This window comes from Lipophrys pholis (assembly GCF_963383615.2).
Source record: "Lipophrys pholis genome assembly, chromosome: 16".
NCBI lineage: Eukaryota > Metazoa > Chordata > Actinopteri > Blenniiformes > Blenniidae > Lipophrys > Lipophrys pholis.
In genome coordinates, this window is record NC_137634.1 from 23,268,690 (window position 1) to 23,288,759 (window position 20,070).

At 44.2% G+C, this 20,070-nt stretch overlaps 1 protein-coding gene across 5 annotated transcripts in view; it reads right to left on the reverse strand.

The window, feature by feature from the left end:
- The window catches only part of LOC308121810 (stromal interaction molecule 1-like), a 39,659-nt gene extending 21,953 nt beyond the window's left edge, over positions 1–17,706 (reverse strand). Inside the window, exons 1-13 of one of the 5 annotated variants that reach the window (XM_080483326.1) lie at positions 17,533–17,687; positions 17,329–17,440; positions 14,612–14,758; positions 7,972–8,102; positions 7,776–7,890; positions 6,200–6,311; positions 4,917–5,032; positions 4,661–4,835; positions 2,025–2,202; positions 1,784–1,951; positions 1,601–1,701; positions 1,098–1,333; positions 148–234 (exon numbers count right to left, since the gene is read on the reverse strand). In XM_080483326.1, coding sequence (XP_080339452.1) covers positions 148–234; positions 1,098–1,333; positions 1,601–1,701; positions 1,784–1,951; positions 2,025–2,202; positions 4,661–4,835; positions 4,917–5,032; positions 6,200–6,311; positions 7,776–7,890; positions 7,972–8,102; positions 14,612–14,758; positions 17,329–17,347 — 1,585 coding nt within the window. In that variant the 5' untranslated portion in view covers positions 17,348–17,440; positions 17,533–17,687. Of the gene's footprint in view, positions 1–147; positions 235–1,097; positions 1,334–1,600; positions 1,702–1,783; positions 1,952–2,024; positions 2,203–4,660; positions 4,836–4,916; positions 5,033–6,199; positions 6,312–7,775; positions 7,891–7,971; positions 8,103–14,611; positions 14,759–17,186; positions 17,441–17,532 lie in introns of those variants that run through there. The other 4 variants (XM_080483329.1, XM_080483328.1, XM_080483330.1 and 1 more) reach the window with 4 other exon arrangements.
- Between the last annotated feature and the right edge of the window lie 2,364 nt (positions 17,707–20,070).

Here is a 20,070-nt window from a genome sequence, read left to right on the forward strand (position 1 = left end):
AGGAACCTCATTAAACTATTTTCAACAAGGCGAGAGCTAAACTTTCCCGGGGTGAGGGGGACATTTAAGCCCTTCATCCAATAGGAAAACATTAAACAACATTTAGTCGTCATTAAAAATAAAAGGATTAAGGTTTATGGAGCAGACCAGACTGTTTCCATGGCGACTGGGTGTCGGAGATGGCACTCAGGGGCCAGAGGTCGCTGACTCTCCGGTCCATCTGCCACGCTGCGTCTGGAGGGAGCCAATCAGGAGAGAGGGGGCGGGGCAGAGGTGTAGTCAGACATTTACCGAGGAGAAGCACAAAGTCGTCGTAGAGCTCCGAGTGGACGTCTCGGGGTGAGGCGTCTCGGGGTGAGACGTCTCGGGGTGAGGCGTGTCGGCGACACCGAATCGACCAATCAGAGCAACATCTCTGTTTAGGAGCCAGCTGTGTGCAAATCCTACAGTTACTGTTACTAGAGGATATTCCTGGTAACTAAAGGTGATGATTGGTAACTAAACTTCAGTATAATATAGTAACCAGTGATGAATAATGGTAACCAGAGGTCTTAACTAATAACTAGAAGCCAATACATTTAACCAGGGAATCACTGCTGGGAACTAATGATGTACTTTGGCAACTGGAGGTCATTTGGTGGTTACAGGTTTATCTTGGTTACTGGAAACAGGTTATATTTGGGAACTAGAGGTCGGTAACCTGGGGATATTTATTACAACCAGAAATATTAACCAGTGACAATTAGTTGGATCCAGAGACATTAAACCGCCACCAGAGGTCATGGTACGTACCTCGGGGTCATTATTTATAAGGACAAGTCATTTTATGGTAACTAGAGGTCATTTAGGGAAACTAGAGGTTTTCATTGGTAAAATGTTTTCTACAACAACCACAAGCAAATAATAGTAACCATTTATACCAACCACAGGGCAATGATGCTCACCGGGGATTGTTATTGTTAAGAGCATTAACAAAACTGACACTATCAACTAACACAGAGTTGATCAACTCCAGCAGGGTTAGAACATTTATCTAGAGATCATCTATAAGATGAATGTTACTGTGAAGCAGAGAAGCAACTTCCCGATTGTCTTACACTGCAGAGTCCCAGGAGACAGGATGTCCTCGTCCATGTCGTCCAGGTCGTCCGACAGGAGGAGGTGCTGCGGGGTCGGAGGTCGCAGGCCGAGGAAGGACGGGTCCAGGTTGAGGGTGGCAGCCAGCGCTCCCAGACCAGGATTGTTGACCAGACAGAAACCCGTCAGAGACTCGATCTGCTGCCAGCGGTGCAGCTTCTCCCTCAGCGCCGCCGTCACCTCGGCCAGAGCCTGTCTGAGGGGCGGGGTCAATGACGCGTCAGGTAACCACGGTAACCAGTTTCTGATGGTGACTGCTCCATCAGAACCAGACGAGTCAAAGTCTGTTTGAATGAAGCTGCTGGCGTCTGATTGGTTCCCCCGAAGTATTTCAACCATTCAGAAACATCCCCATGGATAAATCTGGACCAGAGGCTGGTTCTGGTCGGTGAGCGTTAGTTTGTGGGTTACAGTCGGGTACATGTGAGGGGTTGGGGACGGTTCTGGGTCAGAGGTCACTCACTTGGCAGAGAGGATCTTGTGGTCGACGTCGTCCAACGAGGAGCTGTGAGCCACATGGAACGTCCCAAACAGAGAACTCCTCTTCTTCTTGATCTTCTCCGCCTGAAACACAACCCCCACCTTCACCATCACCATCATCAACTAGCAGTGGAAGACTTGGGGCTTGAGGCTCTTTGTTCCTCACCCCCTCTCTGGCCTGCAGCAGCTGCTTCTCGGCGCTCTGCTTCTTGGTGTTGTAGTACTGAACCTCCACTTCGTGGGTCAGCTGCAGCCACTTCTGCAGCGTGTCCGGCGGCGCCCAGTGAGCTCGCGACTCCAGTTCCCGCTCCGCCTGCTTCAGCGCCGTGCGGACCTGAGGACGACGGCAGATATCAGGCCGCCGCTCGGCGCCACGGGCGCCGGCGACCCCACTCAGCGACCCCCACCTGCTCCAGCTCCTCCTCGGCGTACTTTTGTCGGCTGCGCTTGTTCTCGGTTCCCTCCCTCAGCTCGCGGAGCCGCTGGGCCTCCTGCTTGGCCGAGTTGATCTCGGACCTCAGCTCCTTCTCCACCTTCACCTTCTCCACCTGAACGCTGCGCTGTTCCTCCTGCGCCTGAAACAGTCTGACAGGACAACGACCCGTTTTACCAGAACCCTGGACAGTTTCAGTGACTGATCAAATCCTGGCGTCAATGACTCGTTGGTTTCAGACTCGCTCTAGAGTCGTTTAGAACTCGTTTCAGGACTAGTCAGAGACTGGGAGACTAGTTTTAGACTACTGGGAGACTGGTTTAGGACTAGTCAGAGACTGGTTTTAGACTACTGGGAGACTGGTTTAGGACTAGTCAGAGACTGGTTTAACACTACTGGGAGACTGGTTTAGGACTAGTCAGAGACTGGTTTTGGACCACTGGGAGGCTGGTTTAGAACTAGTCAGAGACTGGTTTTACACTACTGGGAGACTGGTTGTGGACTAGTCAGAGACTGGTTTTAGACTAGTCGGAGACTGGTTTCAGGATTCCTTTAGTGAGGTTTCAAACTGGTTTCAGGACTAGTTGTGGACTGGTCTTAGTGATCGGCCTATTTGGAGCTACCTCTAAAGTCATGTTAGGCTTTATTTAAAAAAATAAAAATAAAAATATCTCAATTTAGTTGAAATCATTGATCACAGTGGTGTCGGACCTCAAATATAGAGGGAAGACTTTTAAGATGAAATCAAATGTGACGGAATCTATAGAATCCTATTTAGCAGCAGGAGGCGCTGTGTCGCCGTCTGCGGTTCTGTGTGTGTGTGTGTGTGTGTGTGTGTGTGTGTGGTTGGTACTATTTTTAGATGGAGGACAAACGCTGTGCTGCTGAGGGATTTCAGAGAGGAAACAGAGCTGATGCTCCATCTGATCCTGGTGGCTCAGCCCAGAGTGAGCACAACTAGTAACCAGAACTAGTGACACTAGTTAAAGAGTGTTATTACTCAGAGTGAGTGAATCACGATTATACTCAAACTTCGCAGCATTCAAAAGGACCAAATGGGCTTAATGACCTTTTTTTAATGTGTGTGTGTGTTATGTGAACAGAAGCTAAATTCTTTTTAAATGAAAACCTTTAATTCCCTCAGTTATATGCAAATTAATTAACATCAAAGAAACCAACCAAAGAAAATTTACGGGAAAATTCAGGAATAAACTTTAGGATAGATTTTTTCCTTTTTTCCTAAAACTACCTTTGACCTTAAAGTAATAATTAAAAAACACAAACAAAAAAACTACTTTTTATATTTATTATCTGGTGATTCTTAAGTCCCACCTGGTAGATTTGTTTTGAAAATGAAGCATCAGAGGAGTTTTCAGAGTAAAGACGAGGTTTCACAACTCTGCTGATGTTTAAACAAACATTCATAAACACGCTCACTGTCAGACCTATGTAACAGTGTGTGTGTGTGTGTGTGTGTGTGTGTGTGTGTGTGTGTGTGTGTGTGTGTGTGTGTGTGTGTGTGTGTGTGTGTGTGTGTACATGCAGGTCTGCGTGTGTGACTGAGCTGGAGACTGTTCTTTACCCATATAAGGACTTCAGACAGAAAGTACAGGGAGCGCACACGCACACACACACACACACACACACACACACACACACACACACACACACACACACACACACACACACACACACACACACACACACACACACACACACACACACACACACACACACACACACACACACACACACACACACCCCCCCCTCCTGGCAGTTGGAGCTCAGTCTCACTTGTAGAGACATGAAATTATGAAACGTACAGTTACGGCTGAAGGAGGGGGCGGGGCTTTTGGTGGGGGTGGAGGAAAGCTGCTTTAAAGTAAAACTATCATTTTCACCAAAACGTTTGATGGTAAATTTTGTTGGTTTCTGTAACGAAAAAATGTTGTGCAAAACTTTTATCCAGCATTAAATTTCAGCTTTGCTTTTCAAGGGAAAACGTAAAACTTTGGTAGCGTTTCGGGTGTCTGGTCACACGCCATGGAGAGTAAAGGTTGTTCTGCACATGCTCAGTAGATGAACAATAAGAACGACGTTTCCATATTCTCCTGGGACTTGATAGTTTTGGAGTTGAGAGTCACTCAGAATAGTAATCCAACTTCTGCCCATACGAATGTCTGTGTGCTCGTCATTGTTAATGTTTCTAGCGTACAATCAACGGCGCCAACTTGTGGCCTGGCATGCTAACTACATTCATTTCAACGTTTTTGCCATTTCCGTGTAAAAGGACATCATTTTGAAACGGTTGCTGCGGAAACACGAAACTATGGATTTTCACTTGAAACGCTGTGTAAACGGGGCCTTACTTAGGAACCGGTCCTTTCCGCTCAATACTAAACACAAATGAGCATATTTGATGGAAATAGTCAACAAGTAAACAAGTTACACTCTTTCATCACAGACTGAAATGAACAGCCGTTAATAATCAGATATTTTATATCCGTTTGAGTATCCGTTTATGTAAATCCTGGATAAACGTGAACGTTCCTGAACGTGTGAGGTTCAGGTTCAGTCGGTAAATTTCAGTATTGGACAGCATGGACTCACTTCTCCTGCAGGTCCATAAGGCTCTGCTCGGCCCTCTGCAGACCCTCCAGGTCCTTCATGAGCTTCCCCAGGTCGTCTCTGGACTTTCGGGTCTGGGTGTAGGCGAACCAGCACCCGCCCAGCGCCATCAGGACGGACACGCCCAGAACCAGATCCTTCCAGCGGTTGTGTCGGCCTGTCGGGATTCAGAGCGTACAGACGCGCGTCCTCTTCCATTCACCGCCATTGACACAAACGTAAAACTTGACGCACGGACCTGGAGGTGGACCGAACAGCACGACGTCCAGCGCTTTGAGCTGCAGCTTCTGGGAGTGACTCCGGTCCAACATCTTCAACAGGGACACCGTCAACGTGGTGTTCTTCACCGCCAGTCTGAAGAAAAGAGCGACAAGCACAATCTGAGTGGACTTGTTTTATTTATTTATTTATTACTTGGGAGTACCGGGAAATGTGTATAAAACTCCTCATCTGGCTCAAGCTTCACGGCTGCTTTAGTGAGAGGAGTTCATTCATGATGAGTTTCGTCAATGAACCACATGAACCCACAGAACCTCCACTGACCCGGTCACATGATCTGTGAAGTGAAGCATCAACAAGTGGCTGTTTTGAGTTGGTAAAAATAGCTGGATTTCATGGAGCCCAGAGCTCAGAGGAGCCACTGCATCACAAATCTGAAAAAGCAGAACTTATGTCCATGTACTCATTTGACTTTCGCTCCGGCTGTGTGAAGAAGGGAAACGCTGGGAAACCCCGAGACGTGCCACTTATGAGGACGGCGTTCAGTACACGCATTCATGGAAAACTGTTGCACAACACATTTTTTCCATATTTCAGAGTAATTGTAGACGTGTTTTAGACAAGTTAGGGGCTGACTTAACAATGGTTTTGTCCGTATTTGAGGAGAGTATTTAAAACTAGTTTTGTAGGTATTTAAGAGTAATTTAGCATTTTGTTTTGGAAAAGTCTTCGACTAAAAAGTAAACCTGAATTAGTTGTGGACACATTTTAGACTCGCTTTGAGTAGAAAGTTCTGGACTTTTTGAGGACATATTTACCTTCGCTAAGGAAACCGAGAAGGTTATGTTTTCATCTGCGTGTATTTTTATTTATTGGTTTATATGTATGTATATATTTTACCAACTTTTTGCAAAGACTACTCACCCGAATTGCATGAAATTTTCAGGGATGATTTATCATCATCCAAGGACCAAAGGATGAGATTTTGGGATGTTAACGGCTAACCGATTCCAAATAAATCCCCAAAAACTGTGAAACAATGTCCCATACAAAGCGGATGGCAGATCAAAGGAGATCGGCATCTGTTGCCTGGTTGATTTGATTTCCAAAGACCTGCATCCAATGGAGCATGTGCGGGACGTGCGGGACGTGCGGAGGTTCCACCTCACCACGTCAGGAGACAGGTTGGTGCAGAAACCTTCCGGGGCCTGTGGAGTCCAAGAGGAGGAGGCGGTCCTAATGTTCTGGCTGATGGGTGTATCGTGCGATCGCTGGGTGTCCGGCTCGCTCTCGGAGCGTTACCTGGGGAGCGCCCGGCCGTCCAGCTGCTGTCTCCGGAACGTTTCCGTGTACTGGGGAAGCTCCACGCTCAGCGCCAGCCAGTCCTCCACCTGCTGCACCGTCCAGTTATACACTGCAAACACACAACTTCACAACTGAACCCTCTGAACCGACCTCACTCAGCAGAATGTCGTCATTTGGACCCACTTAAATACAGATCTTTTTACTTTGGTTCAATATCCGTCCTCTATTAGCCTCATGGCCACATGGTGCTGGAGCCAGAGAACTATGGACGACAGCAAGTTACATCCTGGGCAGGTCGCCAGGCCATCACACACACAGAGACAGAGACAGAGACAGAGACAGAGACAGATACAGACACAGACACAGACACAGACACAGACACAGACACAGACACAGACACAGACACACCTGGGGGTCATGCAGGATCACCAATTAACCTCACAGGCATGATGTTCGACTGGGAGGAAACCGGGAGAACATGCAAACTCTCAAAACAGAGCGCCAAGCGCTGCTCCACTCTTAGTTAAATATCTTTGTCTTCACATAGATTTAATCATTTGTCTTTTAAATGCGTTTAGTTTCCTTGTATGGACGCACAGTTTTCATACAGTATTATTACAGTGTGAGACGCAAAACCAGGACATCGATGCATTTTCATTGCATATAATTTGACATAAAATCTTACTTTTAGTTTTATTTCCTGAAGTGAGATGTTTTCAGTTTGGAGTGCAAGTAGAGATATTCGTTTGTTCGTTAGATTTTATTTTAAATGTATTAATTGAAGTGAAAAACTTAACATGTTCGAACAGGAGTAGGAGGAAGCGTAAGCTTATTAAAGGGGGCATATTAGGCAAAAGTCACTTTCTAAAGGTTTTCCAACAGTAATGATCGTCCCCATACCTGGAATATTGTCCCTGAAGTGAAGACAGTCTGTCCTCTCTCTCCCTGGCTTGTTTCAGTTTTTAAAAAGTGTGTTGCTCCAACCAGCCAATCAGAGATCAAACCCCTATATAGTGTCATCAGGGGTTTAGCCAATCCCAATCAAGGTAGGCCCTCCCTTTGACTCCTCCCTCAATTAGCTCTGCTCTGGCACATGGCACCACGAGAGGAAGTAATTCCTCCTCTTGCCAAGTTGGGCATGTGTGGGTGGAGCCAGTCCAGCTCACACAGACACAGCAGATTCTGAATGTAGCTCCTATGATCCAATACTCAAATGGAGGAAAATCAAGGAGAAGCTGGATTTTGGACCAACGAGACCAATGTGAAAGAGTTGAAAAGCTGAATAATATGACCCTTTACTTCCTAACCCCTCTCCAGTCTATTTGCACCCTGGGCTTTTTTTTTCTTTAATCGATCCCATACAACCAAAAAGGCAGCAGGTAAATAAAGAGATAAACAGGTTGTAACAATGAAAACACAGAGGGCACATTCCACACCATGGAGGACATTGTCCACTGGAGGACATTGTCCACTGGAGGACATTGTCCACTGCCACAGTAAAAGTGTGCAGAGGAGGATTTCTACCACATACAGATTTAGGACAGAGTCAAGAGGAGACGTTTCCCGTCCTCACCTTCGGAGCTCTTCCAGGCGTTCCACATGTCCTCCACGCTGATGTGCAGGTCGGCCCGGTGGAAGCTGCTGTGTTTGGGTTTGGGGTCGTGATACTTCAGGTCCTCCCGGAGAAACTACGGAGACACGGAGGGGCCGAGGTTACCGCCGGAGACGGCGAGGAGCCGCGGAGCCGCACACCCGACGTTTTCTCTCACCTCGTCCGTCTCGGCCGTGTCCACCGACCCGTCGGCGTCGTCGTCCATCAGTTTGTGGATGCTGCAGATCGCCTCGAAGCTGAGCAGCGAGTTCTCGTCCTGACAGAGCAGCGGATCGATCGCACACAGATCTACAGAGAAGAAAGTTGGATCAGATCCATGACAGCAATACTTATCATACCCCTGGGGGTCTGCCACCTGCCGCTCTAGAGCCACATGTGGCGTTTTAGTTCTTTTTTTTTTTTTTTTTTCGTACCTGGCTTTTATTTTTTCCAAAACACTCTCCTGGCTAAAATGTTAGAAAGGCTAAAAATGCTAAAAACCAAAAATAATGTGTCAGAAGGAGGATTGGCTAACAAAAGAAAAAAGCAGCCAAAATGTTTGAAATGGAGCAGGAAGAGGTCAAAAGGTTAAAATAACTAAAGTGACTGGAAAAAATGGTCAAAAATCAAAATGGCTAAAACAACCAAACTAGTTAAAACTGTTTAAAAAGTTTAAAATGGCTAAAAATGCTAAAACAGCAAAAACTAGATTCTGAAACATCATGAATTTAGCAAACCTACATAAATAACTTTATAAGCTGTGAGATATTTTGTGATTTTGTGGCTCCAGAAGAATTAAACTTTTTGCGGAAAGTGACAAAAATGCAAAGGTTGCAGACCGACGTCGTTCACACATCTTTAAACAAAGACATTTAACACTTTGATCTATGAGGTGAAACTTCTCTTGCACACAGATCTATAGAAAAGACTCCTGATCACATGGATCTATAAACAGGAATATCTGCATACACACTCAGGAACATCTATAACATACGGATCTCGGGACAAAAGGAACTCGTATAAATCTATAACGGGAATATCTATCAAAGATTTCTCAGACTACGATAAGTTACACACAGATCTAGAAACAGGAACTTATGTCGAGAAGGAAATCGCCATCGTTCGCACACGGATAAGACAAGAGTTTTTATTACAGCGATCAAGAAAAACACGTTGATCAGTGATATTGATCTGGACTACCTTCAGCCCCTGCAGACAGCAGCGTTTCAGCTTCTATGTGAAGGAAGCCGTACAAATTCTTTTTTTTTTTTTATTATTTACACTGAGCTCTGATAAAAACTCTAGAACTCATCACCGCTGGGAAACGACTGGATGCTTAACAGACTTCCAAGCTGCACGAAGGAAAGATAAACACAGCCCGGAACGCCGTAAGAGAGATGTTTGTTTTCAACTTTCCTGCAGTAATGAGGAGCGCTCGTTTGTACGAAGATAAATCACAGCGGACAGGAGCTGCTCGCTCGCATTCGGTGGAGTTCAGGCCAAACTTCAACCGTTCCCGTCTCACAAAACGTGTGAAAGTTGAGTCAAACCACAACACAAACAGGCTTTGAAAACACAACCACATCCAAGCTGCTGGCATTTAACCCTGAACTACAAATCAGAACCCCCACGGTAGGTGCCCACTATTCATTAACCCCGTGTTCCCCGTTTGGAGCCGGCGGCTCGGGTTTCCTCTCGTCCCCTGCGAGGCGGCACACGAGACATCAAGAGCAGCAGCTCCTGTTAAAGGTCCGCGGATTAAGAGCTGGCAGCTGTGGGGACGGAAATACCCGGATAATAGAATTAAAGAGGGGCCGAGGTCAAAGTCAAAGTCGAACATCAGCTCCACCGTAAAAAACCACAACTCCCAGCATGCATCAGTCCGCCCGGCTTCCACGGCAGCTGGTCGACATGAAACGGGAGTCGCTTGCATAACAGAAATATTTGTTAAACTCCTGAACGAAAAATGAACAGACGATCAGAAAACTGCTTTTCAATGAGAAACGTGACTCAAAGTGAGGTAGTGTGAACTATTGTGATGTCATGTATGTGGACCATGTTAGTGTGTTTGTGCTTTGTTCTTACAGATAACAGTGCCCTTTCTCTTGCCCCCGATTCTCATCACCTGTGGATCCTGATCGTTCCCTTTGAGTTTCCCAAATGGAGCCTTACTTTGTTTATAGTCATATTCCCTTGATTTTCAAGGCGACTTCACATTCCCCTGTTTGGTCTGGACCAGAGTCTCTTCAGGGAAAAACCGTTTGGTTTGGGCGACGTGAACGCGCCAACGAACTCTGAACCGGAGCTAACAGGAGACCTCGGATCCCTTTCTGAACATTGGTCTCGGTTCGTTTACAAACGATCTTTCAAGCGGGCGGGGTGAGAGGACGAGATGTAATGCACAATGCATTCTGGGTAGTAAACAAACAAAGCTAACCACACAAATCAGAATCGGTCTGGACCAATCAATGAGCCGTGTTTCTTCTTCACCTCCTCTCTGATCAGTGTCTGTTTCAGGACAGGTTTGGTCCGCTGTCTACAGTGAATCTGAACGCCACCCAAACCAAATGAAGGGGTGAAAAGTCTCGGCTCCCCTCCGTCTCAAGTGAACCGAGTCCCGGACTTTCCCAATGTGAAAGGCTCCTTAGTCTTCTGCTCTGTGGCCACCACATGTGAAATAATGTTGCAGAAAAGATGTAAAATACGGGCAGTTTTTTTTCCGGGAGTCTTTGATTTTGAAAGCGACCAGATTCACGGTGCCTCGTGTGTGAAAACATCCGGCCTGGATCGAACTTCTCTGGGTGAATGAGACGTCTCGTTGGAGGAGCTGAACGTGGAAACCTGATCGTTGTGAAGACGGACGATGAATCAGTCTGATGCACTCGATTCAAAGTTGGTCTCCGTTTCGTCCTTGCATCCATTATGAGTACTAATCTTTAGCTGCCTGCCAGTACCAAGTACCAATACCAGTACTTTTAAATGCCATAGAGCTGCGTCACCTCAAACAGTCTACAATAGCATAGCGCAGTGTGTAGCATCTATCTACGCACTGCGCTATGCTATTGTAGACTGCAGACCGATCTCGCTGTTACCCAGTGTGTCACTCAGACTTTAATCATGTTTAGCATGTAGCATCACTGGTGTGTGACCCCCCCCCCAAACTCTTCAGCACGAAGCACGTAGCATGTAGCATAGCTCGGATCCATTGAGCAGTTAACCTACTGCGCAAAATCAGGCTAACTCAGGTCAGAAGGTTTCTGGTGATTAAAGTGCTGGTGTTTGTACGAACGTTCGCCACCTCTTGATATTTTGTCAAAATATAATTTTGTCATCCTCATTAATATTAAAGAATCTACAAACCACAGACATCGCTTGTCCTCTCTTGTGTACCTGCTGATGACGCTGCTTGACGAATGACGTCACGTAATCCTTGCTGGGTTGTATCAGGGAGATTTTACAAATACGAGTATTTCATGCAATATCGGACCGATGCCAGTACAGGTGCATCCCTCATGCAGTGTATTGAAAGATTATATTACACACTTCTGTCAGTCTTTGCTGAGCGATGAAAGACTGGCACGGTTTAGTGAAACCCAGATCTGGTAGAACCCGTCAACACTCAGGACTCTTGGACCAGGTCCTGGAGGCCGGGAGCCTCACGGTGGCCAGGTAGCCTTTGGGTTCTGGTCGGGCAGTCTGGACACCATGGGAGGCCCAACAAAATCTGTCATGGTGGAAGCAAGGTGCTCGAAGACAGTGGAGAACAACAAGTGTCCTGTGCAGTAGTTAAATTGTGGTCGCTCTCGCTCAGCAGCTCACCGCCACTTCCTGGACTCGCCGCTCGACGCATTTGACGGAAACTACAGGAAACGGCGCTGGCGATGCCAAACACCTCTGACAACTTTTACCACGGAAAGTGAAAGCTGAACGGTCCCAGTGAGACGCACACTCGGAGGGACGCTTTGAGGAGACGGAACGACACCAAGAAGTTCCACAGAACCATGAAACCAAACAGCTGCAGTTCGTTAAACTTCCTCTACTAGAATCCACACGGAAAAAATGAAGAATGGAGAAGCCAGTTTTAGTTGTTGATGAACATCTCTAATACTTTTCTGAATAAAATTTGTCATTACACTCATATAAACACAGATTTCCAGCATTTATATTTCACGGAAGTTTTATGACATTTAAGCGTCACCGACACGCCGGAAGATTCCATTCTGCAGATGGGATCTCGCTTCGCACTGGAAAAACTCAACGATCACTTTCACAACATTTCAGATTCTTATCGTGGCTTCAAAACTCTTTGTTTGAGAGGGTTTGGCTTTTTTCCAGGCTGAATCGGTCAAATGTTGATATTTTCGCTGGAGCTGCACTGTCCCTGGTGTTTGATTCTACTTTTCTAATTGTTTGTATTTATTTACCCTCTGGTCCAAGATTCAGCTTTGTCTGTTTTTTTTGTCACCTCACTTAGTGAGTCTACTTTAATGCCTCTGGTACTAGACTCTGTTATTTCATACAGGATTCTACTGTGTTGTGCCAGATTTTTATTTGGCCATTTCTACTGAACTCTACTCGATTACCTCTGGTACTGTATTTCTACGGTATTTGATCAAGCGCTTTTTCCTCTGGTCGTAAATTCCCTTTGTCACCTCACTTCCTGGATTGAACTTTATTGCCTGTGGTAATGAAGTGTAATAAATCACTTGGTCTCGTACTGGAGAACACTCGCCTTCAGTATTGTACTTGACTTTGTCACCTCATGTGAGGGACTGACAACCTGTCCAGGTGTAACCCGTCTTCACCTTTTACACAACCTTTCATGTGAACGCGCATCGTTTTTTTGTTTTAGTTTCAGAAAAGTTTCACTGTTATAAAAGTGATGTCTGTTTACACACGTCTGTTTAAAGCTGCTAAAAATGCTTTAAAAAAAAACAACTAAAATGACTTAAATTTCAAACAGAAAAAAGCTTAAAAAGAACAAAAATGGTTAAAACAACGTCAAAACTGTCTTTAAAAAAAAAAAAACAGCTGAAAAAGGTTCAAAACTCTAAAATCAGGACCAAAAACAGCTGAAAATGTAAATGAAACTTCATAAATGCATCTTAAGATACAGATTATGTGTAAATATCTACACTTTAGAAGCTGTCAGCCTCATTTTAATGGTTAAATGTGTTTTGCGGCTCCAGTGACATTTGATTTGGTGGAAAGTGACACAAACGGCTGTTTTGGTCATAAAGGTTGCAGATCCCTGGTTATAGAGAGAAGACGAATTTGAATTGTTATTACAAGTAACTCAACTACAAAACTACCAAGTCCCAGGAGAAGTTGGAGACATGACACGCTGGAGGAAACATTGTTCTTATTGTCTCTACTGAGCATGTGCAGAACGACCAGTTACTACGGCCGTAGGGCCGACGTGGAGCAGCAGCGTTTCAGAAAAGGTGCGTTTTGCCCCCATTTCCACAGAGACGGAGTTGAAACGTTTTCAAAAAGTTGCGTTTTCAGTGACTGAGTCTCCGTTCACATCACAGGTCTTGATGCTCAAATCCATTTTTTTTTATCATTTCAACTGCGACCTGCCGTGTGAATCTGATCGGACCGGATGTATTCGGGCCTCAGAGCGCAGAAGATGACGTGAAGTCACGCCGAGCACGATATTTACCATATTGGCACGCCGGTCAGCACCAGGGTTGCCAGATGTGACTCACTGTTTCCAGCCCACAAGATAAAACCCACACCTCAATAAAAATCAGCTCAAATCTCAGCTTGTGTAGGAATCATGTTAAAACCCTAAAACTATTTTATGTGTAATAATGAAAACGCCATAAACACACAAATGCACGAAACAAACAAAGTTAAAAATTAAGTGCGCTTGGCTCCCCAATTGGGGGATACCGCCATATCTGGCAACACTGGTCAGCACATAGATCCATTTTCAGGTGGTTGCTAAAAACGAGCCGACAAACTCTGGACAACGTGACGAGGGAAAGACGAAGGAGAGAATGAGGAAAAGAAACACGGCTTTTAACATTTTGGCGGAGCCGCGTCCTCTGGAGCTTATCCGTGTCATCAGTCAAACGTCAATGACGAAACAGTCGCATGTAGAAAAATATCAGAATTGGTACCACATGGGGACGAGGCCTGGGTCTGGTGTGAAAACATCGGAAATGGAGTTTTTACTCGGCCACAAAACAGTTCGGATATGAGTCACTGAGAGCAAAAAATCTGAATTGGGTCGCATTTCCCTGCAGTGTGAACGAGACCTTGGAGCCCAAAATGCCTCCAACACTTTCCGTTTGTGTGACTCAGCTGAGATCTGCTCTCCGTGGTGAAGCGGAGTCATCATGAGGCGAGGCGGACCGCTCTCAGACCCGAGTGTTGAATCATTTAAAAACTCCAAAAAAGAAAATGTTGAGACGCGACGTAAAGCACTGCTGCAGAGTTCGTCTTCTGACTTCCTGTTGCTCGGCTCTAAACGGACCCGCGAGTGTAGAATTTCACAGCTTTTTGGAGACTTGGATTCCAACCTGGAGTGGATTTTTTTTCACACGAGGTCGAGTTCCCCCTTGTATAAATGCAGTCATTGTGTGTGGGGTGTCCTACGTTCTGCCCGGCACTCGAACGCCTCCGGAGTGGATGAACAGAAAAGTCTTGCTTCTACTCAGCTAAACCTGCAGCTGACTTCTTGCTAAACCAGGTGCCAAGTCTTAAAAACTACATTAAAAAACTTCTACAAATACTCAATTAAAAAAACTAAAAAAATAGACCAAATACATCAACATATATTATCATAACAATAAAGTGCTGAGTCCTACCTGATGCTGCTTCAGTACTATGAATCAGATGGTGGTGGTGGTGGTGGTCAATGTGGGCGTGGTCACTTCTGTCCAATCCGCTGTGAGAGTCCGCACACACACTCAGCACACACAGACACGCCAGCCAAACACACACACACCCCATTTCTGAAAAGAGAGAAGGAAACGTCGGTGAGCAGCACAAAGCAATCGTCACAACATGAGAACTAGTTAAAAACAACTGGCGTTAGAAAACGGTTAGAAATGAACCAAACAAACTAATCACCAAGACGTAAACAGGTGGAAAGCCATACAAACAAATCTGCAAAAATTAACCACAAACACTTTATCAATCAGCTGTCCCGCATGCATAAGTCCACGTTTGTTTAAATAAAGTTGAACTATTCAAATGTCCAAACAAAACATTTATCCACCCACACTGTCCACACCGTGTCAAAGGGACACCACATAACCATCAAGTGGCGGCAACGCCACTGTCATGAGACACGAGTCGTTTCAGCCGCAGATAAGAACAAAAAACCTCCAAATCAGACGACGACGACAACGAGAGACTCAAAATACCTGAAAGCAACAACAAATTAGTGCCAAACAATCGAAGACGTAAGAGAACTCCTGAAACTACAATGAGACCTAAACTATACAGGAACGGATCTGAAACAACCAGAAACCACTGGAAAATGACGCCAACAAGAAAAAGACAAGAACTAACGTAACAAACCAAACTGTCCAGTAAGTTAAAACTGCTCCAATGAATTAGAGAGAAACCAAGAACGAGCGCAAAACTACTCCACAGTGACAGAAGGCAACATGAGAGATGCAATAAATGACAAACAAATAAAATGTTCACAGATGTAGAGACCACACACTTGATGATCACAAAAGATCTTCCTCTTGTGATCAGATAGTGTGTGGTGTGACTGCAGAGCTCACCAGGTACTAACCATCCTTCAGCAGAGTGTCAGGCTCTGCACCATAGACTTCATCTAAAACTATATATATAGGTCTACGTTCTTCACGCTCAATGTTACAAATCTTACGTACTCTAACTTGACTTCAGTGTAAAACATGACATGTACATGTAAACAAGCACGTTGCCACAAATCAACCTCGGGCCGATATTAAGACTCAGGATTTTCTTTTATGGAGGAAACTTCAGGATTAAAAATGGGATTTCATTCCCGCGAAGCAGATTCACTTCTTACCGGGATAAATCACCCCGGTACTCTGACGTTTAACTCCAGAGCCGAGAAAGAAGGCCCCGTCTACTGACCAATCAGAACTCTTGGAAAATGACCTGCCTATTTTTACAATGTCCTGATTGGTGCACAGATTGTCCCGCCCACTTTGAATACTCAGAGCGCCGCGGCGTGGTGACGGTGTTTAGTATAGAGCGAGCTTTATGATGTAATAAAAACAAATCCTCGTCACTGTGGCACACGTGACGTCACACCTCCTGCTGCTCGCCGCTTCTCCGATCAAAACACACGGCAGGATTTCTCGTCGCAAATATTGAACATGTTCATTATCGCCAGTCTCTCCTTCAGAGACTTTCCGAGCGGATCGAAGTGGACAAAAAATCGCTCTTTACACGCCACAGGAAAATCAGACACGATTTGTTTTTGCAGACATCCAGACGATCGGTACTAAAATCGGCCCGACGAAGACAACCAAAGAAAGTCTTAAAAGGATGTGAACAAGAAAAAAAACAACGACTAAAATAATGTAAAGTGACAAAACACTCCAATGTGATAGAACATAAATGCAAATGAACCAAAAGACTCAAAATGACATCAAAACAATCAAAGTGACCAAAACAAACCAACACAATGGGACAAAAACAAACTAAAAAAAGTCTGTGAAGGGACGTGGAACTAGACAGAAATAACCACTAAACCAAGGGAAAGTGACAAATGATACACAAAACAACAAACACACAAAATGATGCAATAACCACAATGAGACAACAACCACCACAAAAAAGTCTGTGAAAGAACGCATGATGGTAAACTGCTAAAACGATTTAAAAAAGGATGCAAAATGAAGAAAAAAACAACAACTACTAAAACAATGCAGTGTTAAAAATGCTACAATGAGACAAAAACACCCAAAAAGAGCAGGTAACAAGAAAAAACACACAAAACAACCACAAATTAGTATAAAACATCAAATCATCATGAAATGAAGCAAAAACAACCATAAAGTCTGTGAAAGTACAAAAATGAACTATTAAACCATCGTAAAGTGACAAATGGTACACAAAACAATATCAAAGACACAAAACAATGTCAAAACAACCAATGAGAGACGCAAAAACCACACGGACACAAAAAGAAACCATAAAAATCTGTGAAAGGACAAGTAATGAGAAAAAACTACTAAACAACGTAAAGTGACAGAAACAACCAAAACAAGAACGCTTGAGGAGAAAAAACAACTACTACAACATCATATCGACAAAAACACAACAATGAGGCAAAAACAACCCAAAAAAGGACAAGTAACCATAAACAAACTACTAAAACAACATAAAGAGACAAAACCTTCTACAATGAGAAACAGAACATCAAAGACCAACTTTGACGATGATGAGTTGAAGCTACCAGGACGCGTTCAGGCTCCTCCGTTGATCTCACACAGCTGCAGATCTAATCTCCACTTTGTGAAGGATGCGAAGCTAAAAACGGAACATTATCCGCAATTTCTGCGTCTTTACGCACCAACTGCGTCCGTGCGCATTAATCTTTTCTCCCTGAACCACAGTTAGGTTAGTCGGAGTACACAGAGGTCACACATCTGTCCAGTTTCCCACCGACGCTTCTTCCCCTGAAGCTGCAAAAAGAAGTACACAGAACTGAGGAAAGTTCCTTTTTTTTCTTCTTCTTTTTTTTTTAATTTAAGCGCAGTTTGCGCACTTTACGCACCTCCGGAGCAGCTGCGTCTCTAATCCATCGACCTCACACCGACTGATCCGAGACGGGGAAGCCAGGAAAAATGTTTGAAAACGACTCGTTTTTCTCCCTCTGAGACTCAAACTGAACAAACTGCTGCTGGAGAGAAAGAAAGACGTGAAGCGATCCGCCTGTGCGACGTTCACTGACCTGCGGAAAGACAGAGAATTCAACCTCCGCGTTCATCGGACTTCATCTTCCAAAATGTCTCTGAAACACAAAGTCTGAGAGAGGAACACAAAAGATTATCACGAAAAACGCACAGAAAGTGACGCAAAATCTAAAAACAAACAAAATGTCCTCAAAATGACACAAAACCGAATTCTAATTATTGCACATCACAAAATAAACAAAACAACTAAAGTAAACAAAACGACACTACAATGAGACACAATATATTTAAAATCAGTCATAAAACAATCAACAAACACAAAACTATTTCAAAATGTGTACCTGGGTATGAATGCAAAACTCTAATGTATTATTTGTGTATGCATGTGTGTATATATCTACTGTCTTCTATGATAGATAACATTATTTCTGTATATATTTACATATATAAAAACAGTATATCTTCAATACAGAAATATAATTATAAAATATGACTATTGAATATTGGAGAAGGGGTAGGATTATGTTTACTTCGTCCTACCCTTTTTCAGGAATGTTAATTAGATATATGATTTATGTAAACAAGTATGTGTGGGAATACTCAAATATAGATCATTTGTTTTATCTCAATATATTTTAATAAAATCTAAATATATATATATATGATCATCAATGGGTTCATATATGGATGTGTATATGGAGTATATGGGTAAAAATACATTGGTGTGCCTATATGATTGAACACGTTTTCACATCTTAGAAATTAATAAAAAAAAAGACAAGACACTCAAAGAAAATAAAAAATACTGCAAAACGAAGACAAACCAACACAAGAACACCACAATGAGAACCAATTAAAACACAACACAAAATAACCACTGTGATGCAAACGACAAAACACCCACTGAAAACACTAAAAATCACAAAATACCACAGGACCACGAGAGAGGAAGTGACGCTTTGAGAGGAAAACACAAAACAGAACAGACACAGAAACAAAAAGTTGAACTGAAGTGAAATGAACTGTGGAAAGTAACAAAATGACTTCAAAATGACCAGAAAGTCACGACAATGAGATACAAACAAACTTCAAAGTTGTATGCAACCTTATCAAAGAAACAAAAAAAACCAGAAAGTGATTTAAGTCCCATTTTATTAATATTGTTAGTAGTTTTTTGGGGTTTTTTTTGTAAAAATGCCTTAAAATGACTGTTTCATTTGGTGCCATAGAAATAAGATTGACTGGATTCATTTAAATCAGTTTAATATTCCTGCAAGTCCATTTAAAACCAGGCAAACGAACCAAAAAATGATTTATAGCTCGATATTCTGAATTGAATTCGACCACATAAAACCACAAAAACAGAGAAATACACAAACCACACAGAGTGGACGACGATATAGAACCAAATAACCACAAACAACATATAGGAATTTATCAAAGACGGATTTATCACAAATTAAATGAAAAATGGTGTCGAAAATCAACATGACACAACTTTATCTCTCACACACACACACACACACACACAGACACACACACACACACACACACACACACACACACACACACACACACACACACACACGATTGTGAACCCCTTCCCCTTTTTGTTTTCCCACGGCACCTGAAGGCAGCGTGACTCCGCTGCGGTGGTGCGGCAGCGCCGCCGTGCGACAGCAGGGAGGAAGTGCGGCGCACCGTCCAGAAACAGGAAGGTGTTTGAAGAGGGCGGTGACCCCATGAACAGGAAACACAGTCACTGTGGTGCGATTATTGAAGATCGGGAGAAACCCGAAAACCTCAGTGACCCACGACCGAAAAGGATGTCCAACCAGCCAATCAGCTGCTGTCTCCGGTTACCATGGTAACTCCAGAGCAAACTAACAGGGTGTAAACCAGGCGGTTGATGTAAAAAGAAAAATGACACGGGCTGGTGTCTTTGGCCTGATGGTCATATAGAAGACCTGAGGCCAGAGAGACGACCCGGGTTCCTGTTGAGATGAATCACAAACTACTCAAAATCGAATCTAATGCAAACCTGGTAAATCTGTTAAAACGAGTCCTGATTGATCAATGTGAACCCAGTCCAGGGTCTGTATCCCCCCCCCCCCCCCCCCCCCCCCATCACAACGACCTAAACCAGGGTCTGTATCCCTTCCCACAACGACCTAAACCAGGGTATGTACCCCCCCCCCACCACAACGACCTAAACCAGGGTCTGTATCCCACCCCACAACGACCTAAACCAGGGTCTGTATCCCACCCCACAACGACCTAAACCAGGGTCTGTATCCCTCCCCACAACGACCTAAACCAGGGTCTGTATCCCCCCCACAACGACCTAAACCAGTGTTTGTATCCCTCCCCACAATCCCTACCAACTTAGTTATGACAAT